Below are 22319 nucleotides of genomic sequence, written 5' to 3'. Positions count from 1 at the left end.
AGACAGATACAGGGAGTGGAGCTGGGGCAAGGGATGGAGACAGGACCCCGCTTGCCCTCCTCTTCCTAGCTTGGCCCCTTTGGTAGACCAAGGACTGGGGGGCTTCATCAGTGAAACTAGGGATTGGACACATTCACCTCTACTTTACACCAGCCCATTTACCCATTCCTCACGGATCCAATGTCTGGAAAGGTGTTGTCTGTCAAATAAGGGCATGGATGAAAATTGCACGCCCCTGATTTAATCAGAGATGTTCAGAACCACCAGACTCCATTCCAGCCACAAGCGAAGGGCCCTGCAGGCCAGTCTCAGATATATGAGCCCTTTTGGGTAGGTGCTGTAATGCCAGAGGTAGCACCTGTGCCTGCCTTAACCAAACAGGTAGGACTGCAGGGCTTCCAGGCTCGAAGCTCTGAATGCACAATGAAGCTGAAGTGCCTCACCCCTTGCCAGCTGGGTCCTGGCCCTGTGGCGCCCTCTGGTGGGAAGAACCCCACTCACACCCTCCACCATGCCCACGGGGTTGTCAGACCCTGCTTCCCAAGCTGCAGTGTTGGCTGGGCTGAAGGAACCAGGGGGCAGGAAGCCAGCAGCAGGTGGAGGAGGAAGGGCGGATAGTCTTACCGGACAATACTGTGCTCTCTAGGGGTGCGGAGGGAGCAGGTAGGCAGCTCACCAGGCAAGCGAGTTCCAGGGTGAAGGGAAACAACAAATGGAGTAGGAGGGACTTCTCAATGGCGTGGACTGACCTTGGGGTTCTCAGACCCTCCACCCACTCCGTGCCAGTGCAGCCCCACCGGGGATCTGGCAGCGATCAGCCACAGTTCAGGGCTTGCCCCAGGAGAGCAAAGAAGGGGCTCTCAGGGTACGGACAACCCCCTAGTAGTGGGGTAGAACTGGAACTGGAAGGAGGTGCCTGCTCAAATCCCACAAGGTCATCCACAGCAGCATCTGACCTTGAGATTAATCCTGCAGCCTCCTCCAGCCCAGCCCTGCCATCAGCGCCCATGTGCCCGGCCCCTTTGCTTCTCATCCCTCACATGTTAATTGCTCCAACATTGATTTCATCTCCCATTCTGCATAGAGGAAATTGCCCTCTTAACCATTTTCATCGTGGGATTTTTTTTTTTTTTTTTTTAAATTAGGCCCCTCAGCCTCTCAGGGTCCGGTGAGGGAGAAGCCATTTTGGTCTCTGCCTGAAAAGACAGTGGAAAGTCGAGAAGGAATTGGGTGAAGTCCAAAAAGACCCTCTCCTCTCTCCCCCACCAAACACCTAGCGCACAAGCAGCTGCCACTCACTGCCCCAAACCACTTGCCCCATCCAGGGTGAGATCATAAGCACCCAGGATCCTGGCGCAGAGGCCCTCTGGAACTGCGGCAGGATGCAGGAACTGAGGCCCAGAAAGAGGGTTCATGAAGTAGGGTGTAGGTCCAGTAGCAGGGAGTAGGTAGGGTCCCCGTGTACCTGTGTCCTGGGCTCCAATATCTCCCCCAAATTAGTTCACACGGGTCACTTTTTCCCCAGACCCATAGAAGGTCGCAGCCCCTCACTTACTAGGGGGCTGTCCTGCCAGAGACAACTAAGAGGAAGAGCAGAGGAACCAGCCTTGCCCCCCAACCCGGAGCTCACAGCTAGACCCGCCAAGCTGGGTCTCCGACCACGTCCGGAGGGAGAAGAATCCAAAGAGTCTCCACTAGAGTTAGGGGTGGGGAACAGGAGGCACATGCCCCCCACCCCGGGCCAGGGTCAGGGGTGATCAAAAGCAACAGTTAAGAAGGGGAGACTTGGCTTATGAACAACCGGTCCCCCACTTGTCCAACTCAGCATCTGGGGACAGCTGGAGGTGCGAGAACAGCGTGACTGCAGCGCCACCTTGTGGCCAAGAAGAAGGACAAAGCCCCCATCAGCACCCAAGCCCCCTGATAAGGTCACATCTCCAACTTCCCCAGGGGTCAGGGGGGCTGGGGGGGCCAGGTGATGGGCCAGTTCCTGCCTCTCTGTATCCCCCTATGCTCACCCCCATCAAGGGCCTTTGAACTCAAAATCCAGAAAGGAGTCTAGTGGGTTGAATCGTCCCTTGTTCTGTCATCCCCAGACCCACACCAAAAAGACAGGACAAGTGGGTACAAAGCACAGTGTTTACTAAAGGCACAAAGTGGGGAGCCTGGAGGGGAGCTGATCTTCCAGCAATGACCCTGCACTCTAACCTGAACCCAGCATCCCCTCTTCTGGCCACCCCCTGCCCTCACACCACCTGGTGGAGAGCTGTTAGCACCAAAGGGCGGTGGGGGTGCCCCACCTGTGTGAGGGGGAAGTGCCAGGCGGGAGGAGCTTGTAGCTGTCCGAATCCCAGAAAGGCAGGCCTGGGTATCCCCCCGAACCAGCCACTGCCTCAGAGAAAGAACTTGCTGAACCCCTTGTTTCATCGTGTCCTCCCTCACTGGGGAGGGGGAATCAGACTGAGAAGATAGGAACCCCCGGAGCTTACCTAGCACACTGTTCCCTCTCTTCCCTCACAACTTCACCTCTGGGGGTTGGCTTGAGGCTTCATCATGCCCACCCTCAAGAGGGTCACTCCTGGGGGATGCCGAGCCGGGCGGGGGCTTCACCTGACCCCACAGTCTGCCAAGTAGGCACTAAGTCCAAACAGGGGGCCAACGGGAAGGAGTGAGGCAGGGCAGGTGGCTACTTCACACACAAGTGCAGCCTGGAGGGTAGGCAGGAGGTGCCGGGCCCCCCAGCCCCAGGCCTGCCCACTCCCTGGCATGGAGGCAGCCAGGGTCACAGCACATCACCCTCCTCCATGCTGAAGCTGCTCCGGCGGCTGCTGGCCTTTGAGGCCTCAGGGGACATGGTGGAGAAAAGGGGGTCGGAGGCCAGTGGTAGCAATGAGTCATCCATGAGCATGAGGTCCAGATCCTTCTTGGACAGGGTGGGGAACAAGGAGCCATGCTCTGGCCCCACAGGTTCGGGGTAGCTGGGGGGCCCTTCGTCACCCCCGCCTCCAAAGCTCAGGCTGTGGCTGAAGTCCAGGTGATGGAATGGGGATGGTGGTTGAGGCGGCTGGGCTGGCGGGGGCAGCGGGGCCTGGGGGGGCAGAGCCGGCATTGGCTCAGGGTCGGGGACCTCAGCCCCCAACAGCAGGGCCTCCGCAGGGTCCTCCTCGCTGGGTAGCTCCTGTTTCACCACCTGCTGGGCCAGCTCAGCCATGTTCATGCCCGACGGGGAGGTGGTGGGAAGGCCGTGCACACGAGCCTGCATCTCCAGCTCCTGCAGAGGGGGCAGACACAGGTTGGGGCACACACCCGTGGGTACCAGCTGCCCCGCAGACCCCGACCGCAGCCCTCACACCCCCCGCCCTTGCGGCACCCTAGACCACAAAACGTCTCAGCTGGAAGAAGGCACTGGGCGGCTCTATCGTCTAGACCAGTGGTTTTTCAAACTACAAGTTGCGACTCATTAGCAGGTTGTGAAACCGCTGCAGTGGGCCTGACCAGTTCTCTCCACTTTTTTTCAGTTGAAATAGACTTGCCTAGACTAGACTGTTATCAGAATGCGCTGCATCTATTAAGGATGAGTGTTCCTTCAGGAAGCTTTGCTTTTGATCATGTGTGCTGGGTTGTGGTGGAAGCTGTATGAGCTACATGAAAAATAATCAGAAATGGTTCAAAGCTTCAGTCCAGTGACCCTCGTATAGATAACCAGCTGCAGGTCCAAAATGGGCGAGAGGACTGGCACCCACGGCTTCCGCCAGGGGTGGGCTCTCCCAGGCCTCTGTTCTTCATTTGCTCCTTACTGGTCCCTGGCACTACCCACCAATAGTCACGGTCCTTAATGGGTTCACAGGCCAGTGGGCCCAAAGGCTCACCACTGAGGTTTGAGGTTGGTGACATTACTCTGTGCTGTTCACACGGAGACGTAAGCGCCTGAGGACTGAGTTCTCAGAAAGTTTCCCCTCCCTCAAGCTATGGTCTGGACTGTAGTTCCCCCTACACTTGGGAGGTCTGCACCTTCCTGCCCCCTTGGGGTTAGATGTGGGCATGACCTTGCATTGAGCAAGAAAATATGAGTGGAAGGGACCAGTGTCCCCTTAAGAGTGACGCATGGCTTTGCGAGCCAGCTCCAGCTGTGCCTGTGCATCTGCCTGGGCCCCAGGCTGAGGCCTCACAGAACAGAACCTGCAGCTGATATTCGTTGCTTTAAAGTTGCTGCAGATTGTTTCCAAACCCTAACATCCTGACTGATACATCCTCCCTTGTTATGGGCTTCATGGCCCTGGGGTCAGGAGCCAGGTCAGGGGTCAGAGCACCCCAAGAAATCCAAGGGCAGGGACCAGACCTGGATACGGAGCCAGAGCTGCTTGTTGGTCATCTCCAGGCGCCGAGAGTGGTTCTCCAGCTCCCGGGACTTCTGCAGGTCCTTCTGCATCCTCCGGATGTAATCCACAGAGGCCTTGAGGATGGTGCCCTTGTTCCAGCGCACATCCCTGCAGGCCGAGCAGAATCGGGGTGCATGCTGAGAGGTGCACCAAGAACTGCCTTGTGCTCGGTGGGGGGAATTAAAACCCTGTATTGGTTCCAGAAGGCTGTCTCCTGTTCCAGCCTTGTCTACAACCCCGGATCTGGCCAGCCCCGGCCTATGGAGGAGTGCAGATCTCCATCTGGGCAGAACAGGCCCTCCCAGGTGAAGTCACTGCCACCCCTGACCTCACTAATCCTAGGAGCCCAGCAATTTGAATTTGGAACAGCCTCCTTCCTCAGGCCTTCATTCCTACCACCAAAACCCATGCCTGCCTCTGCTTGTCACTACCCGACCCCAGGACCACCTTTGCACCAGTCCAGTGCCCAGGGCATGCTTTTCCAGCATGACTCCTCCTCCAGGAAGTCCCTAGACCCCAGCCTCACTTCCGGGACATCTGCCTGGAACTTTCCTGATTTAGGAAAGGGAGGGATCTTCTTTTCTCAAATAGATAAGCCCCTAGAAGGCAGCAAGGACGGGATTGTCTTCCCATCCCATCCCCCCTGGCAATAAGCCTGGCTGGGTGTGGATATAATTGTCAGCTGCTGCCCTCACCTGCCCTGCCCTCCCCCCCAGAGCCCACTCACAGGTCGTTGGCCTTGGGGATCAGCATCCCCAACTCCTTGATGCGGTCGTTGATGTTGAACCTCCGTCTCCTTTCAACTACAGGTAACAGATTCCAGAGGGAGCAATTAGGGGGATGGGAACCGCCCCACCCTGGGGAGAAGGACCCAGCCCAGGCCTTCTGGACAAAATGGGTGACCAACAAATTGGGATTTCTATGGGGGTCGAGTGCGAGCCAGGTACAGGGCTCATGGAGGCAGAATGGGTCCTGATCACACAGCACCCAGAGGTGCCTGGGGGAGGGCCCTTCCAACAGCCTAGGACTCCTTCCAGGACTCAGTTCCCAGAGCCCCTCTCCACCCCTCCTAAAGAGGGCTAAGGGACGGCATGGGGGTTTAAGCCTTGGGGACTATGCCTCTTAGAACCTGAGCAGGTTCCAGAGTGGCTGTTTAGCCACCAGGTAAGGGAGGAGGGGGGCAGTGGGAAAGTGGGGGGCGGTGGCAGAAGGGCTGGCCCACTCACTCAGGTTGTGATTGTCTTTCTTCTGCCGCTCCTTGGCCAGGGCTCGGCTTTCAGCATCTGGAGGCCAGGGGAGGAAAGAGAAGCTGGGAGGGAGGGAGAAGAGGGAGACTCCGGGGAGCCTGGGGCTGGGGAGGCAGGGCCGAGGTACCTGTGAGCTCTCGCTTCTGGGTCAGGTCAGCGGGGCAGGAGCTGCTGGTGACGCCCACCAGGGAGGCTGTGACCTGGGGGTCCCCACTGTACACGGTCAGGTGGCTGCTGGACAGGGGCAGCTGTGGGGTGAGGTGGGGAGAGGGGCGCTGTAAGCAGCCCTTTCTCTGTGGGGGCCTGGCTCCAGGTCCCATCGTTCAGGAAACAGCCATTCCCAGGAGCACCCAGGAAACTGTCCAGGTATCTCCCGTGCAGTCTCGGAGCTCAGGGGCCTGCTGCCAGCACAGGGACATGGGACTTAACCCTGGTCTTTCACCCGGCACTTTAGGCTCCAGAGCTGATTAAGAGTTAGCCCCTGCCCTCAGGGCACAACCACCCCAGGGTGGCAGGACCGGAGAGGCCAGGTGATAGCTGTGAGAGGAGAACTCCCCAGGGCATGGGAGGCCTGGGTGGGGCACCTAATGAGTCTGCAGTTTTCTGGAAGGTTTTCTGGGAGGATGTGGAATTTGAATTGAGTCCTGAGCAGAGATGTGAGGAAAGATCTACGGGCAGGAGGGACGGCTGAGCAAAGAGGGACTGGACAGAGGGTGGAGTCACCAGCAGCTCAAGCTGCAGGAAGGAGCCAGGGCTGGATCCTGAAGTGCCGGGTTCCAATGGTAGTGAGACCGGTATTTTGCAAAGAGCAGCTAGTGGGATTAAACAGGGTTCTAACGGGGGCAGAGCTGAGCTCTGGAGAGGTCTCCCCAGCTATTGCCAGAGAAACACACCAAGCAGCCACGGGCCCAGAACTGACCAGGTACGGTAACCGGAGAGGACACGTGTGCCCTCCCTCACTGTGCCTCTTGGTTTTGGACTCAGCTGGGCCTGGCTCGCTGCTGCCGAGCCACTGGGCAGTGGGGATTGTGCCCCGGGGACTTTCCTCAGAGTGGCAGCTTCAGACCCTACTGGGCCAGGGCTAGGAATGGAGTAATAGGGGCCAAGAGTGAGCAGCTAAGGTGCAGGAACTCCAGAAAAGGGTTAGGGCACCAGCAATTCCTCCTCTCCCTGTAAAAACCTGTCACCCTGATGCAGAGCTTGCCCCCAATTTCTTTCTTTATCTAACCTCCCCACAACCCTGTGCATAGAAGGCATTATCCCCATTTTGTAGCAGAGGAAATTGGGGCTCAGAAAGATTGAGGGACTTCCTAAAATCATAACCAAAGCCAGAAGCCAGACCTCTTGATTCCAAGTCTGGCTCCTTCCCACCTGTCACCCCACCTCTTCCCCAGAGGCCCAGAGAGTTACCGTGCTGCCAGGAGCCCTCTAGAGGGAAGGGACAGTCAACCCCATGTCACTAGCCCCAGAATGAGACACAGGTCTTTGCCCACTGGGCTGTAGCCTTGTAAGGGGGGGTGCCCCAGACCCCAAAGGGATTCATCAACTCCAGGCCATCCTGTGTCACACCTCCCCCGCCAAGAATGCTCTTCTGCACCCCCACTCCCAGAAGCCCAGTGCCAGTGCCTCCTGCCCTGCCCTCACCCCACCTCAGGAACCTCCCCCCACTGCCCAGCCACCTCTCCCCACGGGAGCCCCCTCATGCACACAGGCTGAGGCGTGCCTCTCTGGATTCTTAATTCTGCTTGGCCTGGGCCCCCATCACAGGACTTGATGGCAGCCACTCTCTGCAGTGGGATGCAGGCCCCTGCCCCCGCTGGCTGCAGGAACCCCTCCATCTCCAGGCTCAGAGTCTCTGCAGGACCTCTGCCCCTTCGCTGTGCCACGCCCACCCGCCCTGGCAAACAGTACCGTATTGGGCATCTGAGTTTCAGGGTTGATGTAGCCCAGGACATTGTCCAGACACATAATGTTGTCGATGACATCAAACTGAAAGAGAGAGAACCCGGCTGAGGAGGCCCACCAGGAGAAGGGCTGGACAGCCACTGACCGAAGGTTGGAGTCCACCTCCCCCAACCTGCTTATCTGTGGTTGAAAGAAACAGGCCCAGAGAGAATGCCCAGAATGTGCTGCCAAGTCCCACAGGGCCCCCGGCCAGGCCAGGGCTCTTCCCAAGGAGCCAAGCTGGCTGGGGAGATTCCTTTAGATACCTTCTGTCTGGACAGGGCCCTGCAGATGTGCTGGGCTCTCCCATTTCTCCCTAACAGTGTTTCCAGAACTCACAATGATGTTTCTCCTGTGAGACTGTGGGCCTCTCCTCAGACTGGAGCCCCCAAGGGTGCACTTCACCTCACTTCTGCCATAAGACTAGGCGCCCCAGGAACACAGGCCCCCAGCCCAGCCGCTGCTGGCCCCCAGGGGCCAGCTCCTCACTCACCTCCCTCTCGGGGTTGGAGCCAATGTTCAGCATGGCCATGGGGCTGTTGGGAGCACTGTTGCCAGCTGAGGAAGACAACACGTGTCCGGCCCGCACCCCGGGAGAGGCGGCCGGCAGGGGCTTTGGGGAGCCCTGCGCAGGGCTGATGTGGGCAGCGAACTTGTTCCCATAGGTCTCAGACAGGTACTCCCGCACCTTCTGGTCCCGGGACTGCTGCAGGTGGTAGGAGGTGGGGTTCTCCAGGTAGGACTGAACCTGTAGGGAGGGAGAAGGCGAGGGCTCAAATGAGTCTTAGACCAGTGGAGTGGTGCACAGGTAGGAGGGTGTGGGGGGCAGGCCCTACCTTCAGCACCTCCCCGGGCACAGGTGGCGGAGACTGGAAGTGCACAGGAGTGTTGATGGCAGGGGTGGGTGGCCCTCCTAGCTGCTGCTGCTGCTGCTGCTGCTGCTGCTGCTGCTGCTGCTGCTGCTGCTGCTGCTGCATATAATGCATAACGGCCTGCTGCTGCATGCGCTCCCGCTGCTCCTCCTGTTGCGCCTGCTCCCGCATGAGCTGCATGCGCAGCCCGATGCGCGACGCCATGGCGGCTGCTGGTGGGGGCTCCCTGTGGATGGGGAGCAGATTGTGAGGCAAGGTCTCCAAGCAAGTGGGTGACAGAGCTGAAACTGGAGCCCAGGTTTTCCTAGAGGGGCCCCTCTTCTTCATTCATTGCAGCTGACCAGCCACCCAAGGTTGGAGTCAAGCTCAACCTCTTTCTTTCATGCCCCACGGTGACCCCATCTGATCTGACCTCAAATACCCGTCCTGCCACCACGTCGTCTCTGCCAGCAGTGTGGGCCCAGCCTCTATCTATGGCTTCCTGAAGAAGCCTCTGAAAGTCCAGACAAACTCTGGTCTTGCCCCATAACATTCAACTGGCAACTCAGGAATTAGAAGGATCCTGTTAAAACCTAAGTCAAATTCCATCCTCCCCCCTGCTCAGAACTCTGCATGGCTCCCACTCATCCAGAGTAAAAGGCAAACTCCTAACTATGAGAGGTCGTCTAGGATCTGTCCCAACCTCATGGTCCCCTCTAACCCCAGCTCCTCCCACTCTCCCCATGTTCCATCTGCTCTGGTCACACCACCAGCCTCTTTGCACACACCAGGCATCCTCTAACCTCAGGGCTTTTGCACACGCTCTTCCTTCTACCTGGGATGCCTTTCGCCAAGATACCATCAGGGCTTACTCTTTCACCTGCTCCAAGGCTCACATGTCACTTTCTTATGGAGGCCTTCCACGAGCACCCTATTTGAAAACTGCAAAATCCCTACCTGACCCTCCCCACAACCCACACACATACACATTCCCTGTGCCTACCCCACTTTCAGATTTCCCCACACCACTATCACGATCTTAAATCTGATGCATTTTTGCTTGCTCTTTCATTCTAGTATATCTCCCTAGGAATGCAGGTGCCTGAGGACAGACCTTTTGTTTGTCTCCTTTTTGTTTGTTCCCTGCCTCTAGCCCAGGGCCTGGGACCTGACAGCTGCAGGATGAATGTGCACTGGGAATGATTACTATGTCAGAAGCAGATACTGGGGACACAGCAAAGCCACTGTAGTCACTGAGCTGTGGACCTGTGGTGTAGTAAACTAGAAAGGCAAGTCCCTAGGCCACTGGAAGCATGAGTGTGCAGAATGGACTGCTTCAGGGCACAGGGAAGGCCTCCCACTATCCAGCTCTGGTCTTGGATGTGTCTCAGTGGGATGCGGGTGGGGGTGGGGGTTGGCAGGGGGGCATAGTCTAGAAGGTGGGAAGACAGGGTAGAATGAGTCCTACACCTGGGCCCATTCTCTCCCTCACTGGGCACATCCCTTCCCCTCACTGGGCCTGCACCCCAATGCACAAAATGAAAGGGTTGAACCTGGTTATTTCCAAGGTTCCTCCCACCTGGACTGAAACTCTGAAAGGTGCAGGGCCCCTGGGGGGTACACAGACTCCTCAGAGGTCCTAGCAGGATCCCGATATAGGATCAGGGATATCGTAAAAGGCAATATAACTTCAAGTTTCAGCAATGTTATTAAACAAGGCAAAGGCGGAGATAAATCCCAACTCTTCCATTTCCTTGCTCTGCGGCCTTGGGCAAGGCACTTAACCTATCTGAGCCTTACTTTCCTTGTCTGTGAACAGTTTCTACTTCAGAAGGCTGGTGAGAAACATTTTATGAAAATAATGTCATCCTACGAGAGCATGGCTCTGGGTAGACTGAGTGAGTGAGTGAGTGAGTGAGTGAGTGAGTGAGTGAGTGAGTGAGTAATGAAAAAGCATAAGATTAGCAGGGTAAGCTAACCACTGTATGCCACAGGCCAGAACTGCTCCCCAAGGTGCTAAGAGAATGAGACCCAGACGTCTGGGGGTGGCAAGGAAAGCAGCATAGGCTGATGGGGTCTGCCTAATGCCAGACATCTGACTAACTTGGCACCAGTGGAAGATACTGGAAGATTCAATGAAAAGCATCAGATCATAGTAATAATGCTAATTTGTATTTATTTGAGTATTTACTGTGTACTGGGCACTGTTCCAAGCACTTTAACCTCAAACGACCCCATCGATGTGCTAGTTTGGGCGACTCTTTTTCTCTCAAAGATGAGAAACAGAGACAGAGGAGTTAAGAACTTGCAGCAGGAAGACCCAACCCCAGCCAGTCAGTTTTGAGCCCATGCTAGGGAGGAAGGAGAGGTTTGGAGACCACCAGGCAGAGCTGGGGAAGGGCCCAGCCAGGTTGCGTGTATGGTTCCTTCAGGGCCAGGAATGGAGCCCAAGCCACCTGACCTCAGCCCAGGGCCCCTCTACCAGCACAGCTGCTCCCTTACAAAGCTGGAAGCTCCATCGGCCTTGGTGGGAGTGCTCAGGGGCCCTCACCTCTCCAACCTTCCTCCCTTTTCTCACCCCCCACCAGGAAGCCTGGGCCCCAGGGGTCTGTGCCCAGCTTCTAATAGTCCCCAAGGAGAAGGGAGCAGAAGCCCCCACTCGCCTTCTCTGTCCTGTGGCAGGGACACAGCTGCAGCCCCCACCCATGTGCCACAGAGGGATAGCCTGTCTTTCCCCACTATGCATACCAGCCCTACAGACCTCATGGGCTCCAACCCAGGCCAGCCAGCTCCCCTCGCAGCTGCACCCCTACACGCACACTCACACACAGTGCTGGGAACCCGCCTCCTCAGGAACAATCTGACTTCAGTTGGCCCCTGGGGTGGGCATGTGGGCATTGGGCCTGGCAGTGCCAGGCAGCACTGGGAGGACTGCAGGAGAACAAGACTTTTGTTTCTCTGACAAGGGCAGGCGTCTGTCCTCGGCTGGGCCACAGCTGGCTTTGCTGTGAGAACTGTTCTAGGCCCTGTTAAGACTCTCACGGGTCACACCAGCCTCAGTTTGCTCATTTGCAAAATGGATGCAGGAATCCCTGTCCCATGCCTGCTACAAGTCTGTGGGAGCCTCCTGGAAGAGGATTTTGGGGCATTGTGAATGGCACAGGTCTGGACCTCTCAGTCTTAGCCTGTCTCCAGTCCTCCGAGAGAGGGTGGCTGGGTGGCAAGGCAGAGCCAGGCTTTCCACTCCCATCTCCACTGTCAAAGCTGTCAAGCATCCCACCCCCCCCAACCCCCCCAACCCCCCAACCCCCCCCCCCCCCCCCGCCTTCCCCAGCCACTTCCTCTGGCAAAGTCCCAACCTCCTCCCCTGGTGCTCCCCCACACACAACCCTTGCTCTGAGTTGGCCTGGGAGGGGTGGATGGGTGGTTCAGAGAGGGGCTTGAGGGGATTCCGGGGAAGATAGGGTGTTCCAGGCGAGGCCCCTTCAGCCTCAAATGCACCTGCTCACTTTCAAAGGCTGAGGGTCCACTTGCAGTGCCCCCAGCCCCCAAGCCCCACCCCCAGGGCCCAGGAAGAGCTGAGAGAAGGTACCGGAGAAAGAACCAAAATGCCCCAAGGCCCCTTCCCACCATCTGACCTCCAGACCTGCCAGGCCAGGAAAGGGCCCACCAGGGACAGGGAGGTTCCCGGCCTTCATCACCAAGTAACACTTCCCGAGGGATCCAGTTGATCTAATTTCCCAGAGAATTACTGCCCCTCCCTCGTCCCATAGAAAGCATTTCAAGGGCTAAAGTTTCAGTGGAAGCATCTGCACCCCAGAACCCACCAGCCACCTTCTGCCACTGTTCATCCAGAACCTCCCACCTGACTCTATAGCTGCCCTAAGCTGAATCCAGGTTCCAGCTTACTGGAGACCAAAGGGGGCTTGGCAGTCCAACGTGAGCAACTGGGCCCGCTCTGCGGGCTGAGTGATGGGCTGAGTGATCTAGAGAAAGCCCCTTAGCCTCTCTGGGACTCAGTTCCTCCTCAGTAAAATGGGGCCAATAACATCACCTGCCCCCAGAGTGGCTGTGAGGATGCAAGGAGCCTCCAGAGAGTGGGGAACTTGCCCAGCTGCCCCTGAGGTCATTAGTAACAGGTGGATACTGGGTACCCTCCAAAACCATGAGTTCCTCTGGTCACGGGCAGCAGTGGTTCCACACCACCTGTGTGGGCCTCATATCCGTCATTTACACCTCAGTATGAACAGGCTGGTTTGAAGCTTTCCTGGGGACACAGAGGGGCAAGCTGGGGAGAAAGTACTGGACTCCAGGAGAGAAAGGCCAGGAGAAATAGAACCTGAACAAGAAAGTCCCACATAAAAGAAAGTGATCAAAGATAGAGCATGCGTGGAAAAAGCAAACTGCAGAATAAAATGTACAGCCTAAGCCCATTTAGGCAGGAAATGAATACATGTGTAGAAAAGACAAGGGGGATAACAATACTGGCAGCTCAATGCTTCTTGAATGCTTGTCCTGTGTCAGGGCTGGTCCATGAGCTTTTCAAAATATTAACTTATCTGTTTTTCACAAAAGCCCTATGAGGCTGTTCCCAATTATGAGGAAGAAACTGAAGCCCAGAGAGGTGAAGTAACTTGCCCACAGTTACACAGCTGAGGAGCAGCAGATGGAGCGTGAACACAGGCCCCAGTCTTTATCCACTATTCCAGACTCCAAGCCAGCCCCCCAAGCTATTCAGAATGGTTGTGCCTCTGGGGGTGGAATGGGGGCTCGTTCAGGAGTTTGCATAATTTCTCATTCCACTTGCAAAGCACTTAACTCTACGTGAATATGTACTGCTCTGATGACTCTTTCAACACAAGGGGAAAGAAAGTCAGGCAGCTTGTAGATCCAATCATGTCCAAAGGGGGATTCCCTCCAGCCCTGTCCTGCTCAGCGAAAGCTTGTTAGGCCAGCCAACCCTGAGGGAGGGCACTAAGTGGCCACCAAAGGAATAGGGCCAGGAGCAGCTGCCACCCGCCAGTTGGACCTAAAAGGGTGGTTTCTGCTCCATCCCCAGACTTGAGCCTTCGGTCTTCATGCTGTGCCCCTCAAGCCTTTCGTTGCCGAGGCAGGTCCCTTTAACTGCTTGTGGGGCCTGAGCTACCCTGGGATTTGTCTGCTTTCTGGAACAGGAAACAGACAACACACAAAGTCCATTAGCCAGCAGAGAAAAGCACCCTGTGCTCACGGAGCACACATACTAGCATGGCCACAGCAGCCCATGCTGGAAAACGCCCAAATCAACAGGGAGGTGGACAGAGAAATGCTGGTCCACCCAAACCTAAATGCTGCATGCAACCCCAGGGCTCTCCTGGAAGTCAGGTTGAACAGTGGGAGCAGACAGCAGGAGCTGTGTGTCTAAAGTTCCCAAACAGACAAATGGATCTTCTGTCTTAGAAGTCAGGATCCTCATTGCCCCTGGGGCAAGGGCTGGAAAGGGTGCAGGGCAGCTTGGGGTGGGGCACTGGGAATATTCTGGAACTTGATGCAGGTGCCGGTGACTTGGGAGTGATTAGGCTATGAAAATTCATCCAGCTGCTCACTCACAATTTGTGTACTTTTCTCTGTGTGTTTCATTAAAAATGGGCATGAGGGGCCTCCCTGGTGGCACAAGGGGTTAAGATGCAACACTATGAAGCTATCCACAGTCACTGCAGCACGAGTTCGATCCCCTACAGCACAGGTTTGATCCCCAGCCAGGGAGGTTACCCACATGGCACAGCAGACCTCTCCTGACATCCCCGCTGCTCCCTTCAGCAGGGTATTTCAGTCAATCCACCTGTTCTGTTCCCCACTCTGTCTCTGGTGAATTCTCTCAGCCCCCCACACCTCTGGCCTGTACCCCAGTTCTCGTATGCATAAATAAATAAATCTTTTTTAAAAAATGGACATGAGAGTGAGGACAGACCTTAAAGAAGAGTTGGGAGGATTACAGACACACAAGTGCGGCCATGACTTTCAAATGCCTTTGCAACTGTGGCTTCGTACGACTTTGGAAAAGCAATTTGGCAACATGTCAAAGCCTTAAAAACATACCCACTAGGAACTGGAAAATGCAACAAAAAATATCCAGTATCCAAGGAAGTAATTCTAAATGCAGAAAAGGCAGTTATGCATAGATGCCCATCAGGTATTATACAGAGAAAATTCAAAAATAATCTCAATGTTCACCAATAGGATGGTTGAACAAGTTATGATGTATTATTCCTGATTACAAATGTTAATATAGGGATATGTCAAGTGACAAAAAGTAGGATGCAAATTTGTATATAAAATCTGATCATCAACATCTATAAATATGTATAGAAAAACCTCTTGAGAGGAAATGACCAAAAATATTAGAGTCCTTTGGATGATGCCTTCATGAGTGGCTTTTTATCTCTTGGAATGCTGTCTATCTTTCTAAATGGGAAAAGCACTTTATATTAATAGCGAATGCTTTGGGGTGCTTACCCTGTGCCGGGTATTGTTCAAAGCACCATATTTAATGGCCACAATCACTCCCTGTGAGTAGCAGCACTGTCCCCTCTCGACAGACGAGGAAACAGGCAGAGAGAGGTTGTCACTTATCAAAAGTCACAGAATTAATGGCGATGCTGGCTCTACCCTCACCCTGGGGCTGACAGCTTGGCCTTGGTCCCGCCACTTGGGGCGAGGATTGCCACATATTATTTTAAGGATCCCTACTCAAAAAGCCTCCCTACAGTTGAAGGGTTTTAGCAGTCAATCCTCCCACCCAATCTGGGGGACACAGGTGCCCAGGGCAATGAAATAGTATGGAATCCCCCAACACAGGCAGAAAAAATTCTGCCCTTCCTCAAAGGGCAGAGATAATTTCCTGTATTCCCAGAAAAACACGTGTCTGGCGGCTGAAACAACAAAGTGTGTGAGCCCAGCGGCAGGGACGCCTGTTTAAGCCATTTATTACATTCCGAGCCTCTGTGGTCGGAAGATGTTTTCCTCTGATCCAGCCTGTTGCAAACCGCCACTTGTGCAGGAGCTGCCGGGTGGCGGCAGAAGGGAAATCGAATGACCACTATTCCCAATAGGTGCCAAGGCTCCTGGGGTAGGGGGAAGCACCCCGTGACCTCCGGGTGAGTCTGCAGCCTGGGGAAGGAAAGAGAGGGAAAGATTCCAGGTTTGTGCTTTGCTTTCTCTTCCCCGAGGCAGAGGGTAACAGAGAAAGGCCCAGTGAATCAGGAAACAACAATCCACACTGTCTCCACACTTTAGGACAAGGCACACCAAATTACCAAGGTGGTCACGGGTCCCTGCAGGAGCCTGGGAGAGGGTTTGGGAGGCATCAGTGGACTTGGACACAACACAGCGGGGGCCATAGGCATCACAAGCTCCCACGGAGCGCGCAGTCCTGTCCACAAGATGCTCGGCACTGGGCATCACAATGCTTGGGATCAAGTCTCAGCCGGGCCTAGCTACAGTCTGTCAGTCAAGCGGGGCTCCGCAGCTGGGCCACTCCTCCCTCAGCGCTGCTGTGACCTAAGTCGGGATGGTGGGTGCAGAGCCCTCTGCGCGTGGGCATAGGGGAGATGCCTCCACTCCTGCCACTTGTCCACCTCTACTGGGGGCACCACTGGATGAGTTCCCTCATGATGATCTGCTTAAATTTCTTTTTCAAAAGGGCCCCCTACAACACACACACTCACACATACACACACACCCCATTATCAAGGCCCCCACCCAGGGCAGAAAGGCCTTGGGCCCACTTTTACCAAGTAACCCTCTTTGTTTCCTCTCTAAAAACCTCAGGTTTTAAAAGATTTTCTTTTCACCGCAGTGCTTGGGAAGAGGCGAGTGGGTAACGATGCCCCACCTTTGGGTTCATTGAGCTCATGAGTAAGCCGAGCACTTAGGCCAGTGCCTGCACCGGGAGAGACCTAGAGGTAGGGGCTGTTAGTGCATTAGCTGCAGTGGGTCACTGGGTGGCCATGAAGCTACGGTGAGGACCCTGGCTGCTTCCAGTATTGACAAAAACACATGACTCACCGCTGGTGAGTGTGCACTGTTTGATTAGAAGGTACTTGGTACCAGGAGCGGTAATGTAGAAAGTGGTCCATGCTTTTGACATTTTTACTTTAATGTATTGGTCTTTTTCCTTTTTATTGCGGTTTAATTTATCCCAGCAAAATGGACAAATTTGAAGTGTGTATCTCCATGAATTTTTACAGGCGCATACCCCTTAGTAATCACTACCTACAACAAGGTGGAGAATATCTCTATCATCCCAGAGAGTGCCTTCCAGGACTCCACCCTGTTCCCCTAGAAGGAACCTCCAGTCTGATCTCTGTCCCCAAGGGTGAGTGTACCTGACCTCGTACAGCATCTACAAGCTGTTCAGGCAGGACGTGGTTCTCTGCATCTTCCGTGCAACACAATGATTCAGCCAAGTGGGAACACTCTTGGAACGAACTCCACAAACAGGTTTTATGGACCCCCACCCCCACCCCAAACCAAAGAGGTCCAAGACACCAAGGACTACAAATCTCTTAATGTCATCACCACCAAAGGGAGAATTGCCAGGAACTGAGGGTGGAGTTAAGCAGCCAGACAAGTGGGCCTTAGGGCTCCATGGTTTTTCACCAGCTTTCGGAGTGCTATTGGGGTCCCAGCTCAGCGGAACTAGTAGGACACATTCACCAATTTATCTCTTTTTCTCCCTTGAGTTATTCCTTTCTTCATTTCCCCTTTTTGTAAAAACAAAACAAAACAAAACGAAAAACCTTTATTACCCTTTTTTGTGTGTACTTGCAGTTGAGTCTCATTATAAGTCCCTTTCAGGTACAAGGTTGAGGACCCACAGTCAGGCCAACCCATTTCACAGTGGAGTTGCCCTGTAACAGTTTGTGCAGGCTGATCAAACCCCTGTTTGTGATGAATAAAGATTGGGAAACAGATAGTGAGTTACAGAGGAGGCCAAGTCTTCAAAGGGTGATCTGTACAATACGCATCAATGGAGCAGAGCCAGACTCAAACCCGGGGCATGCTCCATTCCAGGACCCACCGCAGAATGCTGCAGAGCTAGAGGGTGATGCTGGTCAGGGACTTGTTCTTAAATTTCTGGACTCAGGCAGAAGGTATGGAAGAGGTAAAGGAAGAGAGAGGAGGCACTAGACAGCCAAGGAGCTCCCAGCCTGCTCAGCGGCCTCCGGTGCCCACAGTCAGGCCCACAGGAAGGGTGGGAGCAGGCGCCTCCTGGCTGGCCAGCCTGCTGGCCCAAGGCAAGGCAATTGTGCAGCAAAGGAACAACTTCAAAGGCAATCCCAGTACAGAGAAACGCCCATCCCATCCCATAGGGACCAGCTGGACCCTGGCATGAGGTCTGCCCTAGGGCACTGCCACCAAGCATTGGGGAATGAGAGGACATATACTGGGGGTCTGCGAAGGAGAGTTATAAAGGACCTGGGAGTGTCTAACTTTGTGATATGCAAAGATGCAGCCCAGCCACATAGGCAGGCTGTCTCTCATGCATGTGTGCATGTACATTACTTCATCCTGCACCCATTTATTTCCTAGATTGGAGTGGGGCAGGGGGACTGAAACCCCTCATTTTCCCTTGTACCCCTGTACTCATCACCCCTGACATTCCATCTACCTGAGCATCCTGCCTGGGGCCATACTATTTTGTTCTCTGTTTTTTTTTTTTCCTTGTCATCCAGCTACAAGGAAACTTCCACCGAAATCGCTTTCATCTGTGGAAACTCTACCCCATCCCACCCATCAGACTTTCCGAATGGAGACTTAGGGTCCTCCAAGGCTGGTTTTCCAGTGGCCCAACACATGTTCAATTAGTGCCCGGATACTCATCCCACAAGCACTGGAAGTCCCGGCTATGGGCCAGACACTGCCTGAGCACGTGACCCATGGTCAGAGCTCACGCATCTTCCACAAACACCTCACTGGACAAACTGCACCTCTGGCACATGAGAAAACCGAGACTCAGGAAGGTTAAGTAACCCATGCAAGGTCACACTGCAAGGACACAATGAAATAGGGAGGCCAGTCCAGGTCTCTCTTGGGTGGGTGGCCAAACCCCGCCCCCCGCCACCATGTTGCCCTTAGTGAATCCTACAGAGGGCCCCAGAGACACCTAGCCAGACCTTGACCCTCCCAGATGCCCCAAGCCCCATTGGCCTGAAGATACTCTTCTGCTAAACAGCTAAGACTGATCCGTGCCCAGGGGCTCTGGAGACTATATATCTGAAGCTCACTGAGGCAGTTAATGTGGGCAATGAGAGGGCCTCAGCAGGGAATTACATCAAGCCAGCTGGACAGAAATGTGATTACATGGGCCAGGGATCTGGTTCTGGACTGCAGCAGAAATGTGGAGTGGGTGGGGGTAGGGATTAGCCTATAGCTGGCTCTCAAATGGTAAAGGGGCCTAAAGGGTAAGGGAAGGGGCTTAAGATGGGGCCCTGAGCCCCTGCTGACCTCCCATCCACCTCAGCCAACCTTCTCCCCTCTCCCGACTAAGGAAATATCAGCCAAGTTTCTGTGGATGCTAGGTGAGCCCACAGCAATACCCCCCCACCAGAGAAGACAAGGCTCAAGACTGCTTGATTGGTTACTGAGTCACCATGGATTTGCGGCCTAACACTTTGACCCTCAGGAATGAATCTGAAAGGGGTCCCACAGTTCCACAGGTCCAGCACAGAAGCCTCAGATGATACCCACAGGCAGACAGGATAGAAACAACTGCATCCTGCTACCATACTGTGCCCAGCTGTGTGATCTCAGCCAAGTCCTGTCCCCCCTCCAGACCTTAGATTATTGGCTGGTCATGCACAGGGCCAGGTGGACCCCCTGACAGGCCTTCCCACTCTGTGCAGGCATGCCGAGAGCCTGGGCAGCACAGATGTGGCAAGGCCAGGTGTGTGGACTACAGGGCTGGGAAGGAGGCAAGGTGTTTCTCTTCACTGTCACTTCTGCTGCTGCCAACACTCAAGAATTCCTTCTCCAGAGTGGTGGTGGCATTAGGCTGCCTTTGCTTTTTTATCTCCTGGAGAGAGAGTGACCCACAGCCTAGTCTTTCCGTCAGCTGCTGGGGCAGGGAAGGTTCATCGACTTGGGCGGAGAGAGAACGCAGCGCAGGGGACACAGAGGAGCACACAGCCGGCACACATAGTAGCTTCTGGTTCCTGGTCCCAGGCTTCCCTCCAATTCCAGCCCAGGGTCCAAGCCACTGAGGCCCCAGGCCCGTAAGTGCCCCCTGCCCGCCTCCTACTCTGGGGACCTCCTCTCCTTCATCCTGGCTGCCCCAGCCCCGTGCCAGCCTCTCTAATCTCCCAGGAGCTTGGCTCATCCCCTGCAATGAACTACACTTTGACTTCCTTTCTAAGAGTTTAATCTGCTCTGAGTACTTTGAAAATAACCTCTTTATAACCTGAAGCAACCAGGCTTTGCTAAATAAAAGAAGACATTGGGGAGAGGGGAAGGGGAAAGAAAAAAACCATCTGAGAGCATCGAGGATTGCATTTGGTTCACAGCAGAGAGCCCACCATCTCCCAGGTACAGCCACTGAGTGCTTACTACGCACCTGACATTGTTCTGACTTGATACAGAGATACAGAGTACTGATTTAATCCTCAAACAACCCCGAACACCCATCTCGCAAAGAGAGCAACCGAGGCACAGACAGGCTGAACACACACCCAACATCACACCGCAGGCAGGCAGTGGAACTGGAGTGCCTGGCCTGGGAGCTTGCACACCCACCCGCTGCCTGCACAGGCTGGTAAGTGCAGGGAGTACCAAGGTGGCAGTCTGTCAGGGAAGGGCCTGAGGCCAGGGAGGCGCCTTAGGCCATGTAGTGGACAGCTGGGCTAGGCAGGTGGGGCAGGACACCAGCCCCACTCAGTTTAACCTCTTCCAGAACTATCCTTGATTCAGTCCTTCCCCTCAAGGCAATCCCTCTCCTTCCCCATCCCAGCCACCCAGAGTTGCCCCCACCCCCACCCCTGTGGTCGCTTCTCTGACAGCTCCACCTACCCTGGGCTGCATCTCCTCCTCCTCAGGCATATCCTCTAGACACTGACAGACCAGAGTTCAAGTCTGACTAACCTACTGTGTGACCTAGGACAGGCTCTTAACCTCGCAGCACCTGAGTCTCCCCATCTGTAAAACAGGATGGCAGAAATGCCACCTGTCTCAAAGCACTGTCCTGGCACCAGAGGGCTGGTCTCAGAGTGCCAGTCCTCAGCCTGGGGAAGCAGAGCCCCTAATTGGGGTGGAGGTGCAAGAAAGCCTTTGACATCCTCGCCGTCAAAGCACCAGCCACTGGCACCAGCTCCCCTGCGAGCTGATTAGAAATTCCCAAACTGACTAAGGCAGAATCTGCACTTGAACTAGGCTCCCAGATAAGTTAAAGTCACTTTACTTGCCGCCCGGGGTGTTGGGGGTGGAGGGCCTGGTCACCGGGTGGGAGGAGACAGCAGGGAGGGGCAGGCCCGTGTTGGCCAGAGAAGGGACAGGCAAGGGCTTTCTGAATCCCTCTGTGAACCTGAGCAAACAGCCCTGACTACGGGCCAGGAAGCCGAGGTGGGCCGGGAGCCAGGGCTCTTCGGGATCTCTCAGCGCTAGGCCCACCCGTGCAGGAGGGAGAACAGTCGAGGTCTAGGGGGGGAAATTCTGGAACCAGTGGAAAAGCGGTCCCGACAGCCCTGGGTACACGCCCATTCACACACACAGCGCCTCCTACACACGCCGCCCAGTACATACGCACACAGTACATATGCACACTCGGCATCCCGTCCACACCACTCAGGACTCGCCCGGAGAACAGTTCTAGCAGAGAGAGAGCAGCCAAGCTGAGGAAAGTGTGCGCCCATGCACGTGGGACATGTGTTCCAGAGGTGTGGGGGTGGGGTGGGGACAGGCCCCCTGCAGCAGCCCCACTCTTACCTCCAAACTGCTTTGCCCTCCCTTCACCTGCCTAAGTCCCACATCCATCTGAGTCACGAGACATCCAAGTCCTGCTCGTGCAGTTGACAAGGACCCACCTGCAATGTGCCTGCTGCCTGCTCCCCCTCCCCCTGCATGAGCCCACTACCCCACATGGTGAAGAGCAGGGGGCAGCTCTGACCTCACAGGCTGAGGCAGCAATGGACCGTGGAGGCTGTGGCCCCTTTTGCGCACAAACTCACATAAACCCAAGCAAAGCCCACCCTCACCCCTACCACACGGCAGCGGCAGGGGCCCCTGTCCATCCTGCCCATGGACGAGTGACATCTCCCACCTCTGCACCCCACCTTCAGTTCAGATGTCCCACTGGCCTCTTTTTCCACCGCAGTCTGAACTGCTGGGCCCCCTAGGCTCAGGCAGGCGCCAAGAAACCCTAAAATGTGGGGTCAGAACCTCAGCAGGCCTAGGATGCACAGTGACTAGGGGGTCAGTTGGGGCTACTGCAGGGTGTATGATGTCATGGGTTCTGGAAAGGCCCTTAGCCCCAAAATATCACCACATTGGGTCCGGAAATCCCTCCCAAGCTTCTGATAGTCTCTGCTGGAGAGGTTCCCACCTGAGGCTCTTGTCAACTCACACCCTGGGAGTGGAGGCTGACAGCTGGGCTGAGGGTAGCAAAAGACAGCAAGAGGGCAGCGGCCAGCACTGAAAGCTGGTGGCCATCTCGCCAGGGCAGCCCTGCCAGCATGCTCTCACCAGGAGGGGGCACTCTGTCCTCCTGACACCCCATAAGGCTGGGCCCAAGAAACCAGAAGCTACCGGCCAGGGCATAGGGTCCAGTGGGGAGGGTTTTAAACAACCCCCTCCACATACGCACCAGGGGAAGTCGAGTCCTATGCCCACTGTCCCCGGGGGGAGGCAAAGTGCTGGTGACCAGGAGG

General features: G+C 55.4%; 1 protein-coding gene across 2 annotated transcripts; it reads right to left on the bottom strand.

Annotated features, from left to right (window-relative positions):
- Positions 1 to 2782: 2782 nt before the first annotated feature.
- On the bottom strand, positions 2783 to 8661 carry TFEB (transcription factor EB; the record flags this gene model as incomplete). 2 transcript variants are annotated; one of them, XM_084228351.1, is made up of 8 exons in its annotated part: positions 2783 to 3271; positions 4340 to 4487; positions 5107 to 5182; positions 5606 to 5662; positions 5754 to 5874; positions 7538 to 7615; positions 8064 to 8318; positions 8407 to 8661. In XM_084228351.1, the coding sequence occupies 8 exons, from the start codon at positions 8644 to 8646 to the stop codon at positions 2783 to 2785; spliced, it is 1464 nt and encodes a 487-aa protein (XP_084084477.1). The 2 variants fall into 2 exon arrangements, with proteins under 2 accessions (XP_084084477.1, XP_084084478.1); XM_084228352.1 differs by lacking the exon at positions 8064 to 8318 and having other exon boundaries at positions 8407 to 8646.
- Positions 8662 to 22319: the final 13658 nt, after the last annotated feature.

This window comes from Talpa europaea (assembly GCF_964194135.1).
Source record: "Talpa europaea genome assembly, chromosome: 2".
Taxonomy (NCBI): Eukaryota; Metazoa; Chordata; class Mammalia; order Eulipotyphla; family Talpidae; genus Talpa; species Talpa europaea.
This window is presented reverse-complemented; position numbering and strand designations above follow the sequence as displayed.